At 38.8% G+C, this 21,623-nt stretch overlaps 1 protein-coding gene across 1 annotated transcript; it reads left to right on the top strand.

The window, feature by feature from the left end:
• Positions 1-133: 133 nt before the first annotated feature.
• On the top strand, positions 134-11,600 carry LOC135713998 (uncharacterized). The gene is made up of 2 exons (XM_065237258.1): positions 134-558; positions 11,417-11,600. Exons 1-2 carry the CDS (start codon positions 183-185, stop codon positions 11,566-11,568), a joined length of 528 nt encoding a protein of 175 aa, XP_065093330.1. The 5' UTR covers positions 134-182; the 3' UTR covers positions 11,569-11,600.
• Positions 11,601-21,623: the final 10,023 nt, after the last annotated feature.

Genomic DNA, 21,623 nt, shown 5'->3' with positions numbered 1-21,623 from the left:
GAAAACGATCAGTAGTCGGTCGAGCGTGGGAAAAACGATAAGTTGATTCGCGACGTTTTTCCTTCATTGTTTTGTCATGCCCCATTCATAAATAAAACAAAGTGCGGAGAAGTTGTAAATAGATCCATTGAAGGTTTTTCTTAAATTTTAGGAGCTACACGAAAGCCAACCAGTAACTTTCAATGAAAAAATCCACCGACCAGGACAAAGGTAAACCGCACAAGGAGAAAACTTTCCGAAACAAGAACAAACGAAAATACAAACGCAAGAAGTCTAGCGTCAAGCAAACGAAACGGATTTTCGAAGATAAACCATACGCTGCTGCTGGGAAATCTCCCTCCACGGCTCCGGCTTCGTACCCTCCAAGACCGCGGTCAATTTATCCGCTGGTAAAACATGCTCAAAACGTGTGGATTAAAACGTATCAGAACATCGTAAAATGGCAGTTTCAGCATCAGGTAAACTACTGGAAACAGCACGCCCTGCAGCTACGGGAGGAAAATGCACGCCTGAGGAGGTGTCTCGCGGTTCAGGATTCCGAGGACGAAGATGACGAAGGTAGGTTTATATCGGATTGTTTCATTATCAGCCAGTTTTTTGTTTTACTTTTATGCCAATATTTTAAACAATATTCTCGATGGGGTCATCAATAGAGCGTTGCTCCTCACTAAAATTGTTGTTTCCGATGAAATATTCCGAGTCACATCACAACTACCTTGACAAAAGTGGAAGAGGACCTGGCCCAATTTGCTGATGTAGTCAAACAATCATGTGAGGTCCACTAAACAGAAGGGGAAATATTGAAACATGAAATCAAACTTTTTTGAATTTACGTTAATATTATCATCAATATTTTCGTCGTCAATATTTGCATCAATATGATTGTAAATACTTTTGCCCATTTAGTGCTTGCTTTAGCAAAACCTAACAACTTACAAGGACCTTAAATAGCTTGGTCAGTTAAAGCACGGTATTACCAAGCGATTCCCGGCTGATCTAGAAAATCTTTCGAGTGGGAAATTTTCTCGACTTCCTTTTGGCATATAGAGTATTGTTCATTGGCGTAGCTAATGGGGGTGTCAAGGGGGCCTGGCCCCCTCCAGAATTATCCAGTCCACTCCCCCCTTATTTTTGATGTTTTTTTTTATTCACCGGTATTTTGTCAAGCTTATCAAGTTCGGTGTTACTATTTATCAGCGATTAGGGGCTGTCCATAAACTACGTAGACAGTTGGGGGGGGGGGGGGGGGGTTGAAAATTATCCACGGTCCATACAAATTTAAAAATTTTTGTATGGGCGATTGTCTACGCAGGGGGAGGGGGGGGGGTCAATAATCCCAAAAAACTGTCTACGTAGTTTATGAACAGGCCCTTAATGAAATTGGACCAAAAACAATGATTTTCTTAAAGTCACTACTTTTCTTATGTTCTGGACTAGAGAAGCAGTTTTGAGGAATTATATTATAACGATAATTAATCGATGACAAAATAAAACGTCTTCAGGCTCTGCAACTTGACCATGAGCTCAGGGATTTGTCTTTAACTCCTGGGAACTTCGTTAAACTTCAAGGACTTCTAAGAAGTGCAGGGAACATCGTAAAAATTGAGAAAAATGACTAGAAATTCTGGGAACTTCATACATTTTCAGAAAAAATCGTAGAAACAAGGAACTTGGAAAAGTTCTGCGTAGAAGTGGAAAATTGATTTAAGTTTGAGAAGCTTCGTAGAAGTTAAGGGTTAAGGGAATATTATGTTATTTCAGGGAAGCTTATTATTGATCGGGAACTTCTACATAATTTCAGGGTACTTGCTTGAAGCCTCATGGACTTGGAATATTTGTGGAAATTCAAGAAATTTCGTTCGTGGAACTTCGTGGAAAACCAACGAGAAACGTAAAAGTGCAGCAAACTTTGCAGAAGTTTTGCGAATTTCGTAGCATTTTGAGGAGCTGCGTAAAGCTTTATATAAGTGTAAGGAATTTTGTAAAAGGTCTAAAAATAGTTCAATAAACTTCTATGAACTTAAGGGATCCTCACTTCAGTTAAGGGAACTTCGTTGCAGTTTGTCAGAGATCTTACTTCATAAAAGCTCCATGCTCTTGGAGGTTTTGGGAACTTCGTTAAATTTCAAAGAATTTTCTAGAAGTTCAAGAATATTTAAAGATGATAGGTGTCTTTCCAGAAGTGCGAAGATGTTTAGAGATCTTCGTAGAATAATTTGGAATAAATTCAGGAAATTTTGTAAAACTTGGGTGTTTTATAGAAGTTTAGTAAACGTTGCATAAGTTACAGGATATTCTTTTAAGACATCCTTCCTAGACCTATATAGACGAAGATATTAGTAAAGTTCTCTGAATATTTTTCCAAGATTTCAGCTTGATTATGTTCTGAGGATCTCAAACTGTTTAATAATTCAAATATCCTTTCAAGACTAGGTTACTCAGGAAGTATTCAAAAGTTTTCCAGCTAATTGAATCTGATGGAATCTTGAATGATGCATCTAGATTTTATAGACATGTTTGTACATTCTCTATAGGGAAGACACGTGCCTTGGAGATTAAGCTATATTGTCAAAAATTAGCAGCGTATTAAAATTTCTACATATACCTAATATGTATAAATTTCTATCTTTTCGCTGAAATTTATACCCGGAATTCAGCAGCAAAATGGTTTGAATGGCTTAGTTAATAAAAAATCTGTGATTTTTGTATGCTTTTGTGATTAAATAAATTAAAAATACTGAAAAAGCTCTTACCCGTATAAAATACGCGTAAATAATAAATTGGTACCGAATGGGTTTAACCAAAAATTTAATTTGTTTTTAATATTCATATAGGGGAAATGACGGCTTCGGCATGACAGACTATTTTCGGCAACCCAAATCAAAACACTATTTTCACTGGATTTTCTTACGAAAACACTTCGCTGAATGCATGCAAACGATTCTTTATGCTTTTAGCTTCAATTTGACTATATTTTTACCACTGAGAAAAAGCAATCTAGCAGGGTTTTCTTGAAATGAAACACACGCACTACAAATTGTAGCTGATTTCGACCCAGACAACCAGAAGTCGTATAACAATGTACAGACAGTAGCGTAAATTTCTACAGTTTAAGTCAAAATCGCATATAAGAATGGCATACCTCACATTATGTTTAAGTTAAATCGTATAGAATGCAAATTTCCGACCTATATGCGATGACTCATTTTTCCGTGTTACTGTATCACAAATTAAATCGGATTACATCGTAAGACTTTTCAAAATTAATTTGTTTTTATAGATTAAATCGAATATGATGTTAAAGCAGCTCGTTTAAAATTAAATTACAATATGCACGTATATGGCCTCCACTTTTGTACGTATAAGCCATTTATTTGCATTCTATACGAATTGTTTGTTTGTATATATATTTGTATATCACGTAAACAACTTTGAATATACGTGCATTCTGGTTGTCTGGGGAGTTGCCGATAATAGAACAGCAGATTTGCATGCAGTTCAAATGGAACGGTTGCCGAAGAAAAACTGGTTGCCGACAATACTAGCTCTCACTAGAGAAGATTGGAGCTTTGTAAAAGCGTTTCAAAACAGTTTTGACAATTCTTTCGACTGAAATTGATAGAGCAGCTGGCAGCAAAAGATTGTAAACAAACCAATACTGCATATGTGTGCGTTCCATATAGAAAAAGGCTATAGAAATAAGGTCGCTGCTTAGGTTGCCGAGAATACGTAAATTCCCCTACTAGATTTTTACTGAAATGACTGTCTAGGAAGGATCTTGGTGGGCGTTGGCCAGATTTGGATTTTTCAGATATAATCCTAAATAGGACCTAGATTATTTAATACTCTAGTAACCTCAAGTCCGTGCTCTGTCACAATGTTTCATTGTGATTAATCAACACTCAATGGGGTAAAATATCAAATTTGGGGTGAATTTGAAAGAAAGGGAACTTGGAGTGTAGAGCGCACTGCCCACTGGACGATTCTGAAGCCTGGCCAAGTGAGTGGGGCATGGGTTTATTTGATTGAACGTCATTTCCAAACATTCAAACCATTGGCATTTGATATTAGAGATTAGACAGAGATAGGATGCGGAGGGCCCGCTTAGGGGGAGCGTAGCCCATGTTATGGTTTCCATTTATTAAATTGTTCAGATAGGCTAGAAATTACAGGTTCATAGTGAGAGAATGTACCATATGGTGCCCGTTCACTAATCAAAATTAGCTTCACATCATCAGGCCCTGCCCAAGAATAAGAAGAAATAGACGATGATTTGTCGTGATTTGTCAAGTTTTATTTTGCAATTTGCATATAATTGTAATTGATTGAATTAATGAATGAATTAAGTAGTTAAGATAATAATAAAATAAGAATAATAAGATAACGTAACATGATGCACTAACTAATTAACTGGATTAACGGGATCGACTATGGGAATAGGAACCTAAATTAATTACATATTTAAGATTAGCGAGATTTAATAACCAATAATTGTGAAGATATGGATTGGGAAGGGGATCTGGGAACATTTACATAAAGTTCGCCCATTGGGAGGGATATGATAAGACGGAAGCTACAATCCCCCCATTTGATTCGCACGGAGGGTCACCTCACACGAGGTGACAATTGTCACCTCACCGGTGACAGAGAGTCACGTGACTCGCAGAATAAGGGGGAATAGGAGAGGAACACAATAAAGGAATGCATTCAAGAGGAGGGGCTTGTTAAAGCACTGTTTTTCAGATTTACAGATTTCTGTTTTTCAGGTCTCTTATTCAGCGGAACGCGAGGATGGAAGTCATGATAAACGACTAACGATAAACTAATCCCAACCAAGTTTTGAAGAGAAACCAATAACTAGTTGCAGCTGAAAGGAGATACCAAAAAATTTCTATTCCTGTTTCTGTCGGTATTTGTTTTTGTCTCGTTTCAGTCAAGCAACTGATTACTACCAATAACCAATTACAATTAACTAGTGAAGAAGTATAAACGAATTTTGTTGATTATGATTATGAATTAAATCCGCCAGAACATCGCAGCAAAGGCAAACACTAAGGCGGTGAAGCGTCAATAAGTAAATCAAGCAAGCCGATAGGAATTTGACCTGGGCCCAGGTCAAGCAGCTGCCCAGAATGGAAGTCTTTCACGTTTGCCCTGTGCACCTCTGAAGGTTCCCAGGCATTTGAGTACGACAGCGATGGACGTAGCCCCCTTGGAACGGAAATGAAAGCGAACAAACCTGATGTTGCAGAACAAGCTGGCGTGTTTTTTTAGTTCTTTTTATTTCTTTTCAGCAAAACAACAAAATCCTCTATTTCTCTCTTTATTCTTTTAATCTCTTACTATCCCCTAGTCGGACGCTAGTGGGACCAACAAGCCTGCTAGTGAAAGGAAAGCCGTTATAATATTCATATACAATTTTATCTAAGTCTTAGTTTTCATGCGTTGTTATGGACGATGAAACTTATGTCCTGGATGATTTCAAGCACCTTCCAGGGCTGGCTTTCTATTCTGCTATGGTCAAAAATGCTACAGCTGAGAATTTCTGCACGAAGAAGCCATCGAAATTTCCCAAAAAATACCTTATTTGGCAAGCAATTTGCACGTGTAGCCGAAAGAGTAAATCTTTTGTCACTATAGGCACAATCAACAAGGAGATTTACCAGAAAGAGTGCCTGCAGAAGCGATTGGTACCCTTAATCAAAAGCCAAAAAGAATACCCTTTGTTCTGGCCCGATTTGGCATCATGCCATTATGCTAAACTGTGATGGAGTGATGCGAAGCAAATCAAGTGAATATTGTTACAATAATCGCAAATCCGCCAAATTGTCCAGAGTTACGGCCACCACGGTATCTGAGGAGTCTGTATAAACCCTAATGGGTGGAGTTAAGCGCGAAGTTCGAAAATGTTATGCAAATAACGAATAACTATGTTTTGACTTCGTGAATTTTTAAATCATATCCGATGAATCTGCAATATACAACTACAATTGAAATATAATGCGATATTTGTGTTTTACTTAAGTGTTGATGTGTGCGCATACGGAACGGACCTTATTTATTTCCTGCTAGATTTCAATCCTGACCCACTGTGCAATGTTAGGTTGGATTTATTACATCCTCTGCATATGTTTCATACATCAAATGTAACGGCAGATTTTGCAATGGGCTGCAGCGTAAAATCAAGTTTTTTTCAGAATGGATATTTTTGTAAAAAACCTTCACGAGATGATTTCCACTTGAGACAATGCATTTGAGGAAACAAGCGTTGTTCTCAAATTAGGCTAACATAAAATTTACAACGTTATCCAATAAACCTTTCGGCGACTACATTACATAACCTGTTCATGTCGCGAAACATTGCAAACTCTGCATTCTCTTCATGCAAATCTGTAGTAGAATCTTACATTTCTTGCTTGGGTGAATTATTTGCATAATAATTTTTGATTTAGCAAATTTTTGGAAAGCACTTTCGGTAGATTCTTCTTTCTAGCTTATCATGATCCCATTGGATAAGGACCATACACAAATGACGTAGCATATTTTTAACCAATTTTAGAGACTTTTCCCCTAAGTCGGTCACAACTTCAGATACGCCCCCACTCCCCACTCAAATGCTACGTCATTTGTGAATATTCCCATACTGAAAGTTTTACCTACGGTGAACGGCCTCGTAATGCTGTTGTATTTTATATGAACTGTTTAAATTTTAATCTAGAACGGAAACGCACCCCTAGCAATGCTGAGTTGCAGTCTCATTATTCGAGCACTATTTTTCACCAATTTACAACTGCTCGACTTTATTTCTGAGCAGGTTTGAAACACGAATCGAACTCTGCTTCAAATTTATTTGGATGTATTTATAGATGTTTCTCGTAAATGTTGATAGAACTTCATAGCAGTTGAGAAGATTTAATAGAAATTTGTGAATTTTACAGATGTTTAAGAACTTCTGAGAAGTTTGGGGATATTTCATAGACGTTCGGAAAACTACATAAAAATACGAAGAGCTTCACAAAAATATCGAAAAAACTTCGTAGAGAAAAGTAAACTTTATGGAATTTGTATTTTAAAAAAAATTCAGGAAGAATCATTGAAGATCAGGTAGTTTCATAGAAGTGTGATATATTTTATAAAAGATCGAGAAACATCATAGAAGTTCTGGGAATTTCATAGTATATTAGTAAACTTTGTAGAAATGCATGAATCGTCACATAATTGCATTACGCTTGCGTCTTTTACATCAAACAGATATTCTCTCATATGATACCAGGCTGCACATAAATTATTCCAACGATCTTCAGGTGTTCTAATGAGATCCATGAAGTCCTCTTGATATTTTTCCAATACTTCAGGTTAATCAGGTATTATTCTAAAGATCTTCAACTATCCATCAGATCAAATCACGTTTATTAGATTTCTCTCATGATGCCAGGTTGCCCAGAAAATATTATTATTTTTTTTAACTCTTTATTTGTTTCAAATTCAAATTAATTACATTTCATTTTAACCTAGGTGCTCCAGTTAGTACAGTAACTTACCAGCCTTAATTGTTCTGATATATATCTAAGTATTTTTACATTGTTCCTGTCTTGGCAATTCAGTATTTTAAACAGGTTTTTTAAACCTGCATGTCAGTATAACAATTGATATCTTAAAACTAAAAACTAAAACTAAATCTTATCTAAGTATAAAGAGAATTAATCGATTGCAACGATTTTTGCCTGAAGTTATTAATTACTTTGTTGGACATTTGTTCTAAAGTCTCAACATTCGAAATTCTAGGTATTTCGGTTAGTACTGTACCAGGGAGGCAACTTCAAAATCATTTTCAGAACTTTGTTCTGAATCCTTTGAAGTGCTTTTTTCCTGGTAGTGCAACAACTAGACCATATTGGCACAGCGTAAAGCATGGCCGGTCTAAAAACTTGTTTAAATATTAGAAGTTTATTCGTCAGGCAAAGTTTGGACTTCCTGTTTATAAGAGGATACAAACATTTTATATATTTGTTACATTTGGCTTGAATGCCCTCAATGTGATCTTTAAAAGTTAATTTTTTGGTCAAGTACTAATCCAAGATATTTCACTTGGTTTGACCAGGAAATTGGAACTCCGTTCATAGTGCCTATGTGACTACTACCAACAATCAATACGAAACTAACGATTTTAAATTGGCTCACCACTTTAGTAGCCTATTGGTCCCAAGCAAACGATTAACGTACCCTATTCTAGTTGAAATTCTATTACTACACTATGTTTGTTTTGATTCGCTATGAAAGTTTGACAGATAACATCAGGGGTGTGTGGATTCATGCATAACATGCAGGGGTGAGTGAAATAGCTTGGGACTGCTTGGGACCGTTGTTCTGGTACTGAGTGAGCCAAAAATAATAATGATTTTCTTCGGGACTCAGTGGTCTTAGAGTTACCCTGATGTTATCTGTCAAACTTTCATAGCGAATCAAAACAAACATAGTGTAGTAATAGAATTTCAACTAGAATAGGGTACGTTAATCGTTTGCTTGGGACCAATAGGCTACTAAAGTGGTGAGCCAATTTAAAATCGTTAGTTTCGTATTGATTGTTGCTAACAGGTAGTCGGTTGGGTTTGGAATTTTGATAATTTACCTGCAGAGTTCTGTCAGTTAAATGCCAACGGCTGAAAGTCTCCTTAATAAAGATATAAAAAAAAAAAAAAAAAATTCTGTCAGTTAAATAATTCTGAACTAATTTCATAATGTAAAGTGGAAAATTGAACTTTTTCAATTTAGCAATCAAACCTTCATGCCAAACACTGTCGAATGCTTTTTCTATGTCTAGAAGAGCAACTCCAGTTGAGTGGCCTTCAGATTTGTTTGAACGAATTAAATTGGTTACTCTTAAGTGTTGATGAGTAGTTGAATGCCCATGGTGAAATCCAAACTGCTCATCTGCAAAAATTGAGTTCGTATTGATGTGAAGCATCATTCTATTCATTATTATCTTTTCAAAAAGTTTACTTATTGAAGAAAGCAAACTTATTGGGCAGTAGCTAGAAGCTTCAGCTGGGTTTTTATCCGGCTTCAAAATTGGAACAACTTTTGCATTTTTCCATTTATCAGGAAAGTATGCCAAATGGAAACATCTGTTAAATAATTTTACCAAGAAAGACAAGGTACACTCTGGGAGTTTTTTGATGAGGATATAGAAAATTCCATCATCCCCTGAAGCTTTCATATTATGAAACTTTTTAGTTATAGACCTTACTTCGTCCAAATCAGTCCTCCAGGAATCATCAAAAATATTTTCCCGAGAGAAAATATTCAGATACTCCCGAGCAACCTGATTCTCAATAGGACTAGTAAGACCCAAACTGAAATTATGGGAACTCACGAATTGCTTAGCAAGTTTCTGAGCTTTTTCCAAATTTGTGATCAAAATTTTACCATCTTCCTTAAGCGGTGGAATAGGCTTTTGTGGTTTTTTCAAATTTTTTGTGAGTTTCCAAAAGGATTTGGAACTCGGGTCTAATTTAGAAATATTATTTTCAAAAGTTTTGTTCCTCAGGGCAGAGAATCGCGTGTTCTTTGATATTGTCTCCTACGGACATTTTTAAGACGGATCAAGAGCTGAAGATCGTCGTCTATTATAATTGAATCGAATTTAACCTCGCATTTTGGAACTGAGGCAGCTCTTGCTTCAACTATAGAAGTAGTCAGAGATTCAAGAGCATAATTATTTTCATTTTTTTTTTGAAGGAATGTTTGGATCGAAGTTGTATTCCATAAATGTTCGATATTGCTCCCAATCAGCTCTATGGTAATTGAAAATAGAGCTGTTGGGATTACAAATTTTTTCTTGAGATATTTCAAAAGTTACTGGAAGGTGGTCAGAACCGAAGTCAGCATGGTTATTGTCCAGAAATTATTCCGTGGACCATCAGGTGATCAGAGGTCGTCATGATAACCTTAGGTTACTTTTCCAAGACTTCAGATTGATCAGGTACAATTCTGAAAATATTCAACTATCCAACAACCCGAATCATATCTCTCAGATATTTTCTCATGTGATACCAGGCAGTTCAGGAATTATTCCAAAGACCGAAATGTTTTTTTTTTTTTAATATTTCCATAAAGTCTTCTTGATACTTTTTCAAGATTTTATCTCCCAAATATTCTCTCATGCTACCAGGCGACTCAGCATATATTCCATAGACCTTCAGGTGATCAGAGATCTCCAAAAACTTCTCATGATCTTTTTTCAAGCCTTTAGGTTGATTAAGTATAATTCTGAAGATCTTAAACTGTCCACCAAAATCACGTCTCTCAGATATTCAATCAGACCATGAGGAGATCAGCGGTCTCCATAAATAATCAACAATCAAAATGGCATCCCTAAGATATTTTTTCACATGATACCAAGTACCTTATTCATTATTTCATAACCCTCCATGTGATCAGATATATTTTTGCAAGTCTTGAGTACAATTCTGAAGAGAAGATTCTGACTTATATTTTTTCCATAGATCTTCAGGTGATCAGAGAACTGCTCTGGATTTTTTTTTAATACTTCTGGTGGATCAACTATTCTGATGATCTTCTACTGTCCAATAATACAAATCACGTCTCTCAGATATTCTCTTATGATACCAGGTTGCTCAGAAACTATTTCAAAGGCCATCAAGTTCATATTCGCGCTAAAATCACCGAAGCAAAAGAAAAACCCGCACAAAACTGTGCGTAGCGCTAATCACGTTGCAGTTCAACTTCTGACAGTTTCAAATTTTAGAACTGTCGAGCAGTTTGAAACAATTTTGAAATTCAGCATTGCGATTATTTTTAAGCATTCATAAATAAATCAAAATAATTTCCATCTCGAAATAATCCGCGACCAGATCGGCGAATCCACAGCCACCCCCAGCATGGCCTGCTCTTGCATTCGACTATTGTAGTAGGGACCTGAACGGATACATGGTGGAAATTCAAAATGTTCGAAATATGTATGGATACTAGGTTGCGAAGTATCTAAGCTGCTTTTAGAGGCCAACGTATTCGAATCTGTGTTCGCCAACGCACTTCTCACCCTTTATATCTAACCTGCATTCAGCATGGTCACTTTAAAGCGATCACTATTTAATACCCTCGTGTCAGGCAGCCCCCAAAAACAGACAACGATTCAAATTAGCCTACCTATGGCCTCTCCTCTGTCCTTCCCTTGCGTGCATGGTCACAGTGTCCGATCGGTTCGCTTTTTTGCAGGGCTCCACCGTGGAGACGGTTACGCAAGAGTTGGAAGGAGTGAGTACCTACATACAAAAAAAAAAAATGCTTTAAGACTGAAACCACCCGCCACATGATTGAGCATTGCTGATTTGCCTCCTGCCTGAATGTTTTTTTTTTTTCTTCTGCCCGTCTCGTTTTCATCACACATATGCAGAAGCCACGGCTCGTGAGCAGCAACAAAAGCAAGGAGCCGCTGCAGCCGATGACGAAAACGACGCTTTGGACGAGGAGTTTATCGCGTTCATGGAAGTATCGGCCAGACATCGCCAGGAACGGAGGAGATTGAAAAACGAAAGTGTTCATTAATTAGATTTATGAATAAATTAAGCAAGATTAAATATTTCGTTGCTGTGGCTCAGTTGGCAATCCGAACTCAAACTCCCTTACGTAATAAACGGCGGCGGTGGCTGCAAGGTACCATGGGAATGAGGGTGCATGAAACGAAACAGCATCTGGTATTTGACACGATAATGAATTATAAGAAAGGAGAGAAAATGGAAGCAGATCAGTTGTAGTTTCATTCATTCGCATGCCCGAGGTTGTCCAAAACCTGTCTACTAGCGTTCGAAAAGGAGACCCAAGGGACGCGATACTATTAGCAGGTGAAATGTAGTAGTTGACACTATTGATGGACATTCCGAATCGATCGCATTTTAACTTCGTCGACCTCATTTGCAATCAAAGCTGTATGTATCGATTAAATACTTGGTCGTATTAGAAGTGACACACAAGCTATGATATGATGCAAGACGTTTTTAAGCCGCCAGTTACCAGTTTAAGGTCAGTAACCTGCGTTTGAGTAAGAGCCTATTAATTACAGGCTTTGCGGTATCATTTATGGCCAAAAATTGATTTCAAACCTCAAGGCTATTGTTAAAATTCAATTTGAGATCCTCTGTCTTTTTCATATTGGTGAAAAAAAATCGCTTTTACAACAGTCAGAGTTCGCCGCGTCTTCGCGGTCGTATATCCTCCTCTCTGATCTCCTCGAGCTGCAAGAACCCAGCGGAAGGAAGGGTGGACTTGGCCACACAGGGGGTAAGTACTATAAAGCTCGCGATCCAGAAAGTCCAGTCGATCGTGTGTTGCACAAAAAAGGGTGAAAGAGCGTCGTGACGAAGGGAGTTTTGCTTTTTCTGCGCTGAATTTTTCAATTCAAATGTGTAATGATGATGATGACTGCTGCCGTTCGTTGCTGCTTCACATTGTGAAATGTGCATTCCTCGCGCGCGATTGTCGACCGCACGTAGTTGCTGCAGGCGAACCAACAACAACTGGGTGGAGGAAATCGCAAAAAAAAAATGTGATTTGCAATGGGTGGGGATCTACAACTGCACTGCTTGTGCAACCATTTCCCAAATGAGCGAGCGCGTGTACAATCGAAACGGCGATGAGCTCAAACACTTCCAAATTCCTCATGTTATGCAGTTTTCAGCCGATGACCAAACTAAGACTGCTGTATGGAGTAGGTATTTTGTATTGAAATTTAAATTTTCCAACCTTAAGCAATTTACTTTTATGCATTTACGAAAAATTAAAATACAGTTTTTTTTTTGAACGCATCATTTCAGATTGTAAAAAGCTCGCGGCATTTGGTGTAAAATAGAAAAACGAATGTAATGACGAAAGGTTTATGTAATCTGAAATGAAAAAACTGGGTTTGATTTCTTGGTCTTCGCATATATTGGTTCCGGAACAATATGGTGTGGCCAATGAGGAACATCAGGTGCAGGTTCCAGCAAGGTCCTTTTTGGGAACATTAATAATAAAGGGGGATACAGCCAGCATAATTGCTCTTATATCAATAAGCGTCCATGTTGTAATCGCATGCTTTGTAAATGCTTTATAAACGACGTATTTGATTAATTATTCCTCTACACAGGTTCAGCCCAACAACAAGACGAAATCAGTAGAACAGTGGTACCGTTTCCGGTTTTCAAGTAGAAGGTCGCGTGTTCAATCCCAAGCTCAACCCCAATCTGCTATTTTTTTCAGTTTTATCTAGTGTGGGACGGTACTAATGGATATATTTTTGATCCATTTACCCTACTTTCCTTAGATATTGGAGAGATGAAGTAGTAAAATTGGTCTAATGTTAAACAACAATGAATGAATTAATCATTCCCACTGGACCTTGGAGGAGATATAGCTATAGAGTGCTGATAGGTATTATTTCTCAAGCAAGCTTTTATTGATTCTAGCTGTTGCTAGCTACACTCGATCAACGATTTTGGATAATTGGATGCCAGAACGTGATTCGTCGTGCAGTACAGAACTGCCTCCGCTGCTGTCGTATGAAAGCGAAGACTGCCACTCAACTTATGGGTTGCTTGCCAGCCGTTCGCACCATGCCAGTGCGAGCTTTCATCCACGTTGGGATTGATTATTTATGCCGGTCAAATCATCCTCAAAAGCGGCAATCCTCGTAAACCTCTCCTAACCAAGGGTTACATAGTTGTGTTCGTGTGCCTTTCCACTAAAGCTATTCATCTAGAGGCTGCCAGTGATTTGTCGTCCGCAGTATTCATCGAAGCGCTCAAGAGGTTCATCGCTCGTCGTGGTTTATGTTATGTACAGAGATTTGGTCTGACAATGGGACAAATTTCATCGGTGCTGATCGCCAGAAGCAGGAGTTTTTCCAATCCGATGAATTTAGAGCTCAAGCAAGCCGCTTTTCTTCGAATGTAGACATCAAGTGGACATTCATGCCACCATCCGCACCCCACATGGGTGGTTTGTGGGAGGTGGCAGTGAAGAGTGTCAAAACGCACTTATACAAGGTGCTCAGTCGTGGACCGCAAACCTTCGAACATCTGTATACTATTCTCACCCAAGTAGAAGCCTGCCACAGACAAACAGACATAACACATTGAATATTTCTCACTGTAAAACATCGTCGCTGAAACATTAGCGCCATCTGTTGAGTACACTGAGGTGGGTAGTACGCTGAACAGATGGCGGTAGTGTGTAAACGTCAAACGCAAGGAAATTGACTATGCGCGCCACAGGTGGCGGTACTACCAACTACGATACTTTTAAATTAACCGTTAAATGCTTGTTCGATGAACAACTTACGAGTGTTATGTCTGTTTGTCTGTGAGCCTGCCTTAATTCAAGACCGTTGTGTGCCATTTCCAATTCACCGGACGACTACAATGTTTTAACTCCAGGGCATTTCATCATTGGGCAGCCGATGAATCTGCTGCCAGAACCATCAGTCCCAAACGTACCCGTTAATCGACTCGACTCTTGGCAGATATGTCAGAAGCAGCTAGAAGAAATTTGGCAGCGCTGGAGAAATGAATACGTTTCATGTTTGCAACCACGAACCAAGTGGCAATCTATGGAGGATAACCTGCAGATCAACAGACTTGTTCTAGTAAAAAATGAGAACACTCCACCAGCACAGTGGGAGCTTGCCCGGATTATCGCGGTCCATCCGGATCGTCAAGGTGTTGTGAGGACTGTCACACTTCGCAGAGGATCATCTGAATACCAACGACCGATCCACAAGTTAGTACCGCTGCCGACAGCTTAAGATATTGAGGCTCCTGCCTCAAGTTGGGGAGCTGTTTAGAGTAAATTGTTTTAGAGTAGGGGAATTTACGTAACCTAAGTAGTAACCTAAGCAGCGACCTTCTTTCTATAGCCTTTTTCTCTAAGGAACGCACACATATACAGTACTGGTTTGTTTACAATCTTTTGCTGCCAGCTGCTCTTACAATTTCAGTCGGAAGAATTGTCAAAAACTGTTGAAACGCTTTTACAAAGCTCCAATCTTCTTCAATCAGTTTTTCTTCGGCAACCGTTCCATTTGAACTGCATGTAAATCTGCTGTTCTATTATCGGCAACTCGAAATCAGCTACAATTTGTAGTGCGTGTGTTTCATTTCAAGAAAACCCTGCTAGATTGCTTTTTCTCAGTGGTAAAAATATAGTCAAATTGAAGCTGAAAGCATAAAGAATCGTTTGCATGCATTCAGCGAAGTGTTTTCGTAAGAAAATCCAGTGAAAATAGTGTTTCAATTTGAGTTGCCGAAAATAGTCTGGCATGCCGAAGCCGTCATTTCCCCTATATCAACCAACCACTCCCTCGCTCAAGTGAATTCCCGCGCATTATGTACCTTTGTTTTAGTCAGTTGCATATAAAAACCCAAACAAGATACAACGGAAAATAGTTCGTCGCGAATTTATTTCCGAAAATTAAACTGAAAATTTCGCTTGATACAACAACATTTTATAGGATAGCTCAGATGGCAAAGCAAGCGGCTGGTGATCGGAGGTACATGGTTCGAATCCCATGTATGTATGTAATACATTTTCTAATAGCTGTGTGGTGTGTGCCTCGTCAGAAAAATGAAAACAATAACTGAAGAAACAATCAACCCTGTTTCCTGTTATTATATTCGGGCTAATTTTCCCGCAGTTGAATAATCGTTTAATAAATGTATAATAGTGTCTTATTAAAACGTTCCCTCCCCTTGGCTAGTTTTTAACCTAGACGGCGGGCCTAATCTTATGCTTCATAGTGGACCGTTGGAGAAGGTAAGTTTAGGTCCGGCATCGTTGGCTCATGCCGTGGCAGAATAGCGTCATGAGCATGTGATGAGGATTACTGAGCTTCCTCGCTCTGATGAACCATTTCATGAGAGATCCAACGTTCTAGTCTGAAGTAATATTATCACACCTGATGCTCCTTTTTTTAAGAGCCGCGTCGTAGTACGCTTACGTATAGGCACTGACGTTGGGAGCGATACTGGCGGGTTTTCCCGCAATCACTCTTATTTTATTTATTTATACACAGATAGATTTATTTGGGTTTACACGGGAATTATACTATTTAAAAAGTTCAGAAAGTGCCCAACAATGCTCCTTCTCTTTGCGTGACAAGCTTTCATTGTTGTTTTCATTACTGCATGAAGCATTACTCAGGGAACAATGCTAAACACCATTTTTGTACATGGTATTGTAACTAATCTTATATATGCTTCATTTTGGTTTGGGATAAGTGTTTGAACTATGGCTCGGAATTTCCACTGTGGCGTGCTTCTATTGCGACATATGCATACGTAATTTTGTGGGACGACATAGTGGAAACGTGTGAGCGTAGTTGGAGCATATACCCTTTATAATTTAAAGATCAGCTAGGAAACAAACTTCAAAGTGAAGCATTTTAGTCACTTGAAGGTGTCACCTGGGATGAACTAATATATAATAAATATAGGTTAAAGCAAAAATCAACTTGAGACACGTTAAATTTTAGATTGGATGCACAAGTGCAGGTACTTAATAAAGCATGGATAGGTAGATTAGAGATTTCAATTATTTATTAAATTAGGCAATGAGATATCATAATCATCAAACGAACTTAAATAAGAAAATTTAGACAGCCTAATAGCATAAGGTAGATTAACAAAAGAGTTAGGATGCGGGGGGTCCGCTTAGGGAAGCAACTAGCCTGTAAAGCAACTGGCAACTAGCCTTTTCATATATTGTCTGTTTATTTTGATGGTTGTTGTAAAATATCAATTTGGTATATATGTGAAAGGATGAATCAGTGGGAGATGGATTTTCGGTTTCTTTACATTTTGCAGCACAAATCTAGTACTATGTGGCATTTCCTCAAAACCCCTCAATAACCGACCTCTTCAATACCTTCCTTTTCCCATGGGGTTCAAGTGGTTCGCATAGACTATTCAGCCATCACCCTTACTTTATCCTCGGCTTTAGATTGCTTTAAGCTCCCATTGCCCCACCAAACGCTGCAAAACGAAAATGAAAATGAAAATAGTGTCTTATTAAAACGTTACTTCACCAGAGAATCCAAGCGTATAAAAATAGCATCGCTGTTTTAGAGGAGAAACAACGATGTCCAATAAATGCTGAATAATCAAAAACATGATCGAATGAGCTCTGTTAAAACTCATGTAAGTCGAAATTTTAACTTGCTGATGCCCAACAGTTTACCCCAATAACTAAGCAATAGCAAGAGACTCCTCGAACTGGGTCTCAGAGGGCCCTATTCTGTGACGGGCGGGTGTGGATATTTACATTATAGCGAATTTGTTGATTATCCAGGTTGGAACCAGGTGAACCCGAGCTTATTGTCAGTGCGACCTCAACCCGTGACTGGTTACAAACAGGCTTGCAATTGCTCATTACAGCTAAAATGCTATTTTTCGGTATTATACAACAATGGGATACTATAATGATAATTTTTATTCGTAAGATGCAAGAAGAGGTGGTAAAGTTTGTATATGACATATAAAATTTGTCAATTTTGCTTTCAGAAGGGCACAACTAGAGATTAGCTGTAACGATAAGCAACGCGATGAGCGAGCAATCAGCGATCATAAAATCGTTAGTTGTGACCTTCTGAAAGCAAAATTGACAAATTTTATGTGTCATATACAAACTTTACCACCTTTTCTTGCATCTTACAAATAAAAATTATTATTATAGTATCCCATTGTTTCATAATACCGAAAAATAGCATTTTAGCTGTAATGAGCAATTGCAAGCCTGGTTACAAAAACAAACGTTAACAGTGACGTTTGAAAGGCAACAAGCAGACCCAATTTTGATACCAGATCCAGGTTGGAACTGAATCAAAACCAAATTCACCATTAGTGTGGCGTGTAAGCGAGAGTTTACTCACTGCTGCAGCGGGATCTCCTAAAGCGTCGCGACGGTGGTGTTGGCCCCACGGATGCTCCTGCACTACCGTGTGGCCGGAAACTTGCAGTGCTGGGTGCAAATAGTGCTGGGTTGGGAGAATGACGAATATCCTGAACTGTGAACGGCCCTGCAGGCGTTACTGGGTCATTTGGCTGGCAGGCGTCTTCCTTCGTTGGCGGAAATCGGCTGACAGTGGCATGGCCACGTTAGTCGAGCCGAGAAGGGATCCTCGTTGACGATTAAAGCACCTTGAGGGAATTGCCCTTTGAGGACGGTAAAGGATCTTTAGCAATTAGGCTCGGAGGGGCGACCCCGGCGTAGTGGTTAACGTCCTTACCTCTCACGCCAAAGTCACGAGTTCAAATCTCACCCCCGGACAAGTCACGAATGACCCAAGAGTGTTAAAGTGACTATAATAAAAAAAAAAAAAAAAAAAAAATTAGGCTTGGAAGCCATCTTGACTTGACCGTGTGAGACCATTTTTCAATAATACGGTGGTACAACATGTACAAGGGCCTATTGCTATTGGAAGTGTAATATTTCCGTCAGGTTGGATGGAGACAGTCCAATGTCCCATCGCCACACAAGGTGAAAGGAGGCTGTTTGAATATTAATTTAATGGCACTGCACATTTAGATATCTTAGTCTATACACACGGACACCTGATATTACATCTGCCTCATCTTTTAAATCTAAGATTGCTATCCTCAATCAATTTTGCCAATTCTCTTTTCAGCATATGCGCATCCATTTTAAGCGTTAGTCTTAGATTTTCCTCCTTTTAGTATCGTTTGAGTGACATGACCGTTGGACAGCTGCCACATCGATTTTCCGGCTGCAGCTTTTGATCCTGTTGGTGAGTTGCTTGGTGTCCTTGGCCTTTCAGTATTAGATAGGACGCCACTGCGGCAGATTTGGCGGATTCCGGTCCTTTGGCACATATGGTTTATTTTGACTCCGAAAATCTTTCCGCTGTACTTCTCGGTCATCTAGCGGCATTGGGATCTCAAGATTTGGATTTGCTCGGCAGTGTTCTCTGGGGATTTGGATTTCTTCCACACACTATTCCCTCCTACCTTAGAGTCTTGCAGATGTGTGACTTCGAACAACGGAACCTTCTGGCCGCTTCCCGTTGACTTACCGAATCCTTGAGCATGTTGTGCAGCGAGCGGAGCGTCTTCTTATTCACTATCTTCGTTGCACGGCTGCTACCTCTCTTCCAGGTTACTGTCATTGATGCCAGGATACGATATACGGTGGATACCGGAACATTTTCCCTCTTAAAATGGTCGGCATGCTGAACACGACTGTACATGTCAGAGTGAAATAAAGTGCGTTACAATTTTCTTGAGACTGTAGGGATTCTTTCACCTTAGGTGACAACTCGGTGACAATTCTCTGCGGACGTTTTTGTTCTGTTAGAAAAGTATTGAAATCATTCTCATTTTTTAATGGACACCTAACTATTTTTAATGGCCAGTTAATCCAAACACATATAGCAACCAACGATACAGACATAATGCTTGCTACGACTACCACGACAGACTCTCCCTGCAACACAGCTCGATCGGAGTGGTAAAAGGATAATGATATATTGCTTGCCTGCTTTGTTGCAATATACATGGTTGAGGATATAGCTTGATCGGAATCTGGAAAAGACATATAAAAAAAAATTCCCATTAACACATGTGTATCATCTTCAGCTTTACTTCGCGAAACAGCTTGCCAACAATTTGGTCTTTTCCTTCTACCGGCTTGAGCGAGCTGCTTGGCCGAGGCTGTTTGTCATGAAAACAAGAAAGAAGATTATACACTGAAGTCAGCAACACGGTTTTTTACGCGGTTTTTCGCGATTTTCACTGTACCTTTTTAACGATTTCTCGACAACGATACAACCTATCGACTTGATTCCAATCACATTATCCGTTTCAAGCTATAGGTAATCGAATGGCATATTTAAAAAAAAAATCACAATTTTTGGTGTAAATATAGAAATTTTTAAAATATGTCTATATGGACCATATCATGCTATAATTACAAATGGCATCCGATTTTTTAAAAACATTTAAGCATGTGAAAATTAAAATCTCGGTAGATTTTTTTACACGGTTTTTTTACAAGGTACATATCCCCCGTGTAAAAAAAGACCTGAGTGTATCATTATTGCGTTCCATTTCTGACAAAGCATTATCGTTCGGCTCGTTGGTCGCTTGTCATTTTGTCATTTGGAGAAATTTTTATTCCTTGCTGATGGCATAAAAGGAGGAGTAACAAATATTCAATTGGCCGTGCTGGAACCCAGTGCCGGTTTTAGGATCCTGGTTGTCCGGGGCTGCTTTAATAAGGTGCACAATTAAAAATTATTATTTTTACTCGAGACGTAATTCAGCTTTGACGTAAATCATGTAACGTAAACAAACATGGCATGTAAAATTAAGTGTTCTGAAACTGAAACATATGCAACTCGACGAATAGTGTGTTTGATTGCATTGATTTTCTAGTCCTTTTCAACCGATTCTTATGTCAAAAGGGCCGCTTGCATGTGTCGGTCTCAGGGCACTGAAATTTACATGTCTTTTTCGTATTTTTTTCGACGAATCATTTCAGATTTAAAAGAGCTACACACTTAGAAAAATTCATGTAAATTTTGATTCCCTGAGACTGACATACACGAGCGTCAATTTTGACATAAAATTGAGTCATACTAGACGCGAAATTCAGCTCAATCAAACGTACTTTTCGTCGAGTACCGAACTTTTCAGTCTCGGAGCACTTAATTTTACATGACATGTTTGTTCACGTCTCATCCTTTATGTCAAAGATGAATTCCGTCGTGTGTAAAATTAGGTATTCCTAAGTGTGTAGCGTCATTCTTCTCCTTTTGCTATTTTACACAAAATGGCGTGAGCTTTTTGCACGCGTTGAAAAAAAAAATGATTTTGAACCTCAATCGCCTCAATAAATCTGGAAGCACTTCAATAAACAGAAAACATAGAGCAAGCGTAAGATCGTATAAAGTACCAAAAACCTAAAATAAGAAGAAGAAAAACTATAAAAGTTAAGCTATTCAAATTCCTATTGCAACAATTCTCATTGAGATAAACTCATCTCGCAGTATACCTGTACGCAAATAATTTATTAAACATCGAGGTTTCAAATCTGCCACCATTGAGGGCTCGTCGACTGAGATTGCATTCTTCGCCTGCCCGCCGTATAACCAGGCCAATTCCCCGGCACCAATTTCTCAAGTGAAGCAAAAGTAATAAAAGAATTAAAAAAGAGGTGCTAGTCAACAATCGCCTCGAAGTGTTAAATCTTTTTCACCACCACGGTGAAGCAGATTTCCTTCCTTCGGCACGTCGGAAAGAGTTGCCCACTGTCTCAGTCAGTGTAGGTATGCCTTCCCTTCAATCCTTCCAACCAACCAGCAACCGTCTAGCGTCCAACGTTTTTCACTCAACGCAAACGGACACATCGCTGCCGTTCATCTTGCGCTCTCCTTTAACCCTTCTTTTCTCGTTATTTTACAAATGGTATAAATTTTTGTTATCACATTAATATGTCGAATTCAATAACATACAGAATTACTTTTTCATTTTCTGTTGTGTGTGGAATATATCGCGCGAGATTCGCCCCACTTGGTCGTCGGTGTTTCGAGTTTTGCGTTGCGCTGCTGGCTGCTG

This window comes from Ochlerotatus camptorhynchus, unplaced genomic scaffold, assembly GCF_037179485.1.
Source record: "Ochlerotatus camptorhynchus isolate MF236.1 unplaced genomic scaffold, CSIRO-AGI_Acam_v1.1 ptg000598l, whole genome shotgun sequence".
In the NCBI taxonomy this organism is placed as follows: Eukaryota; Metazoa; Arthropoda; class Insecta; order Diptera; family Culicidae; genus Ochlerotatus; species Ochlerotatus camptorhynchus.
This window is presented reverse-complemented; position numbering and strand designations above follow the sequence as displayed.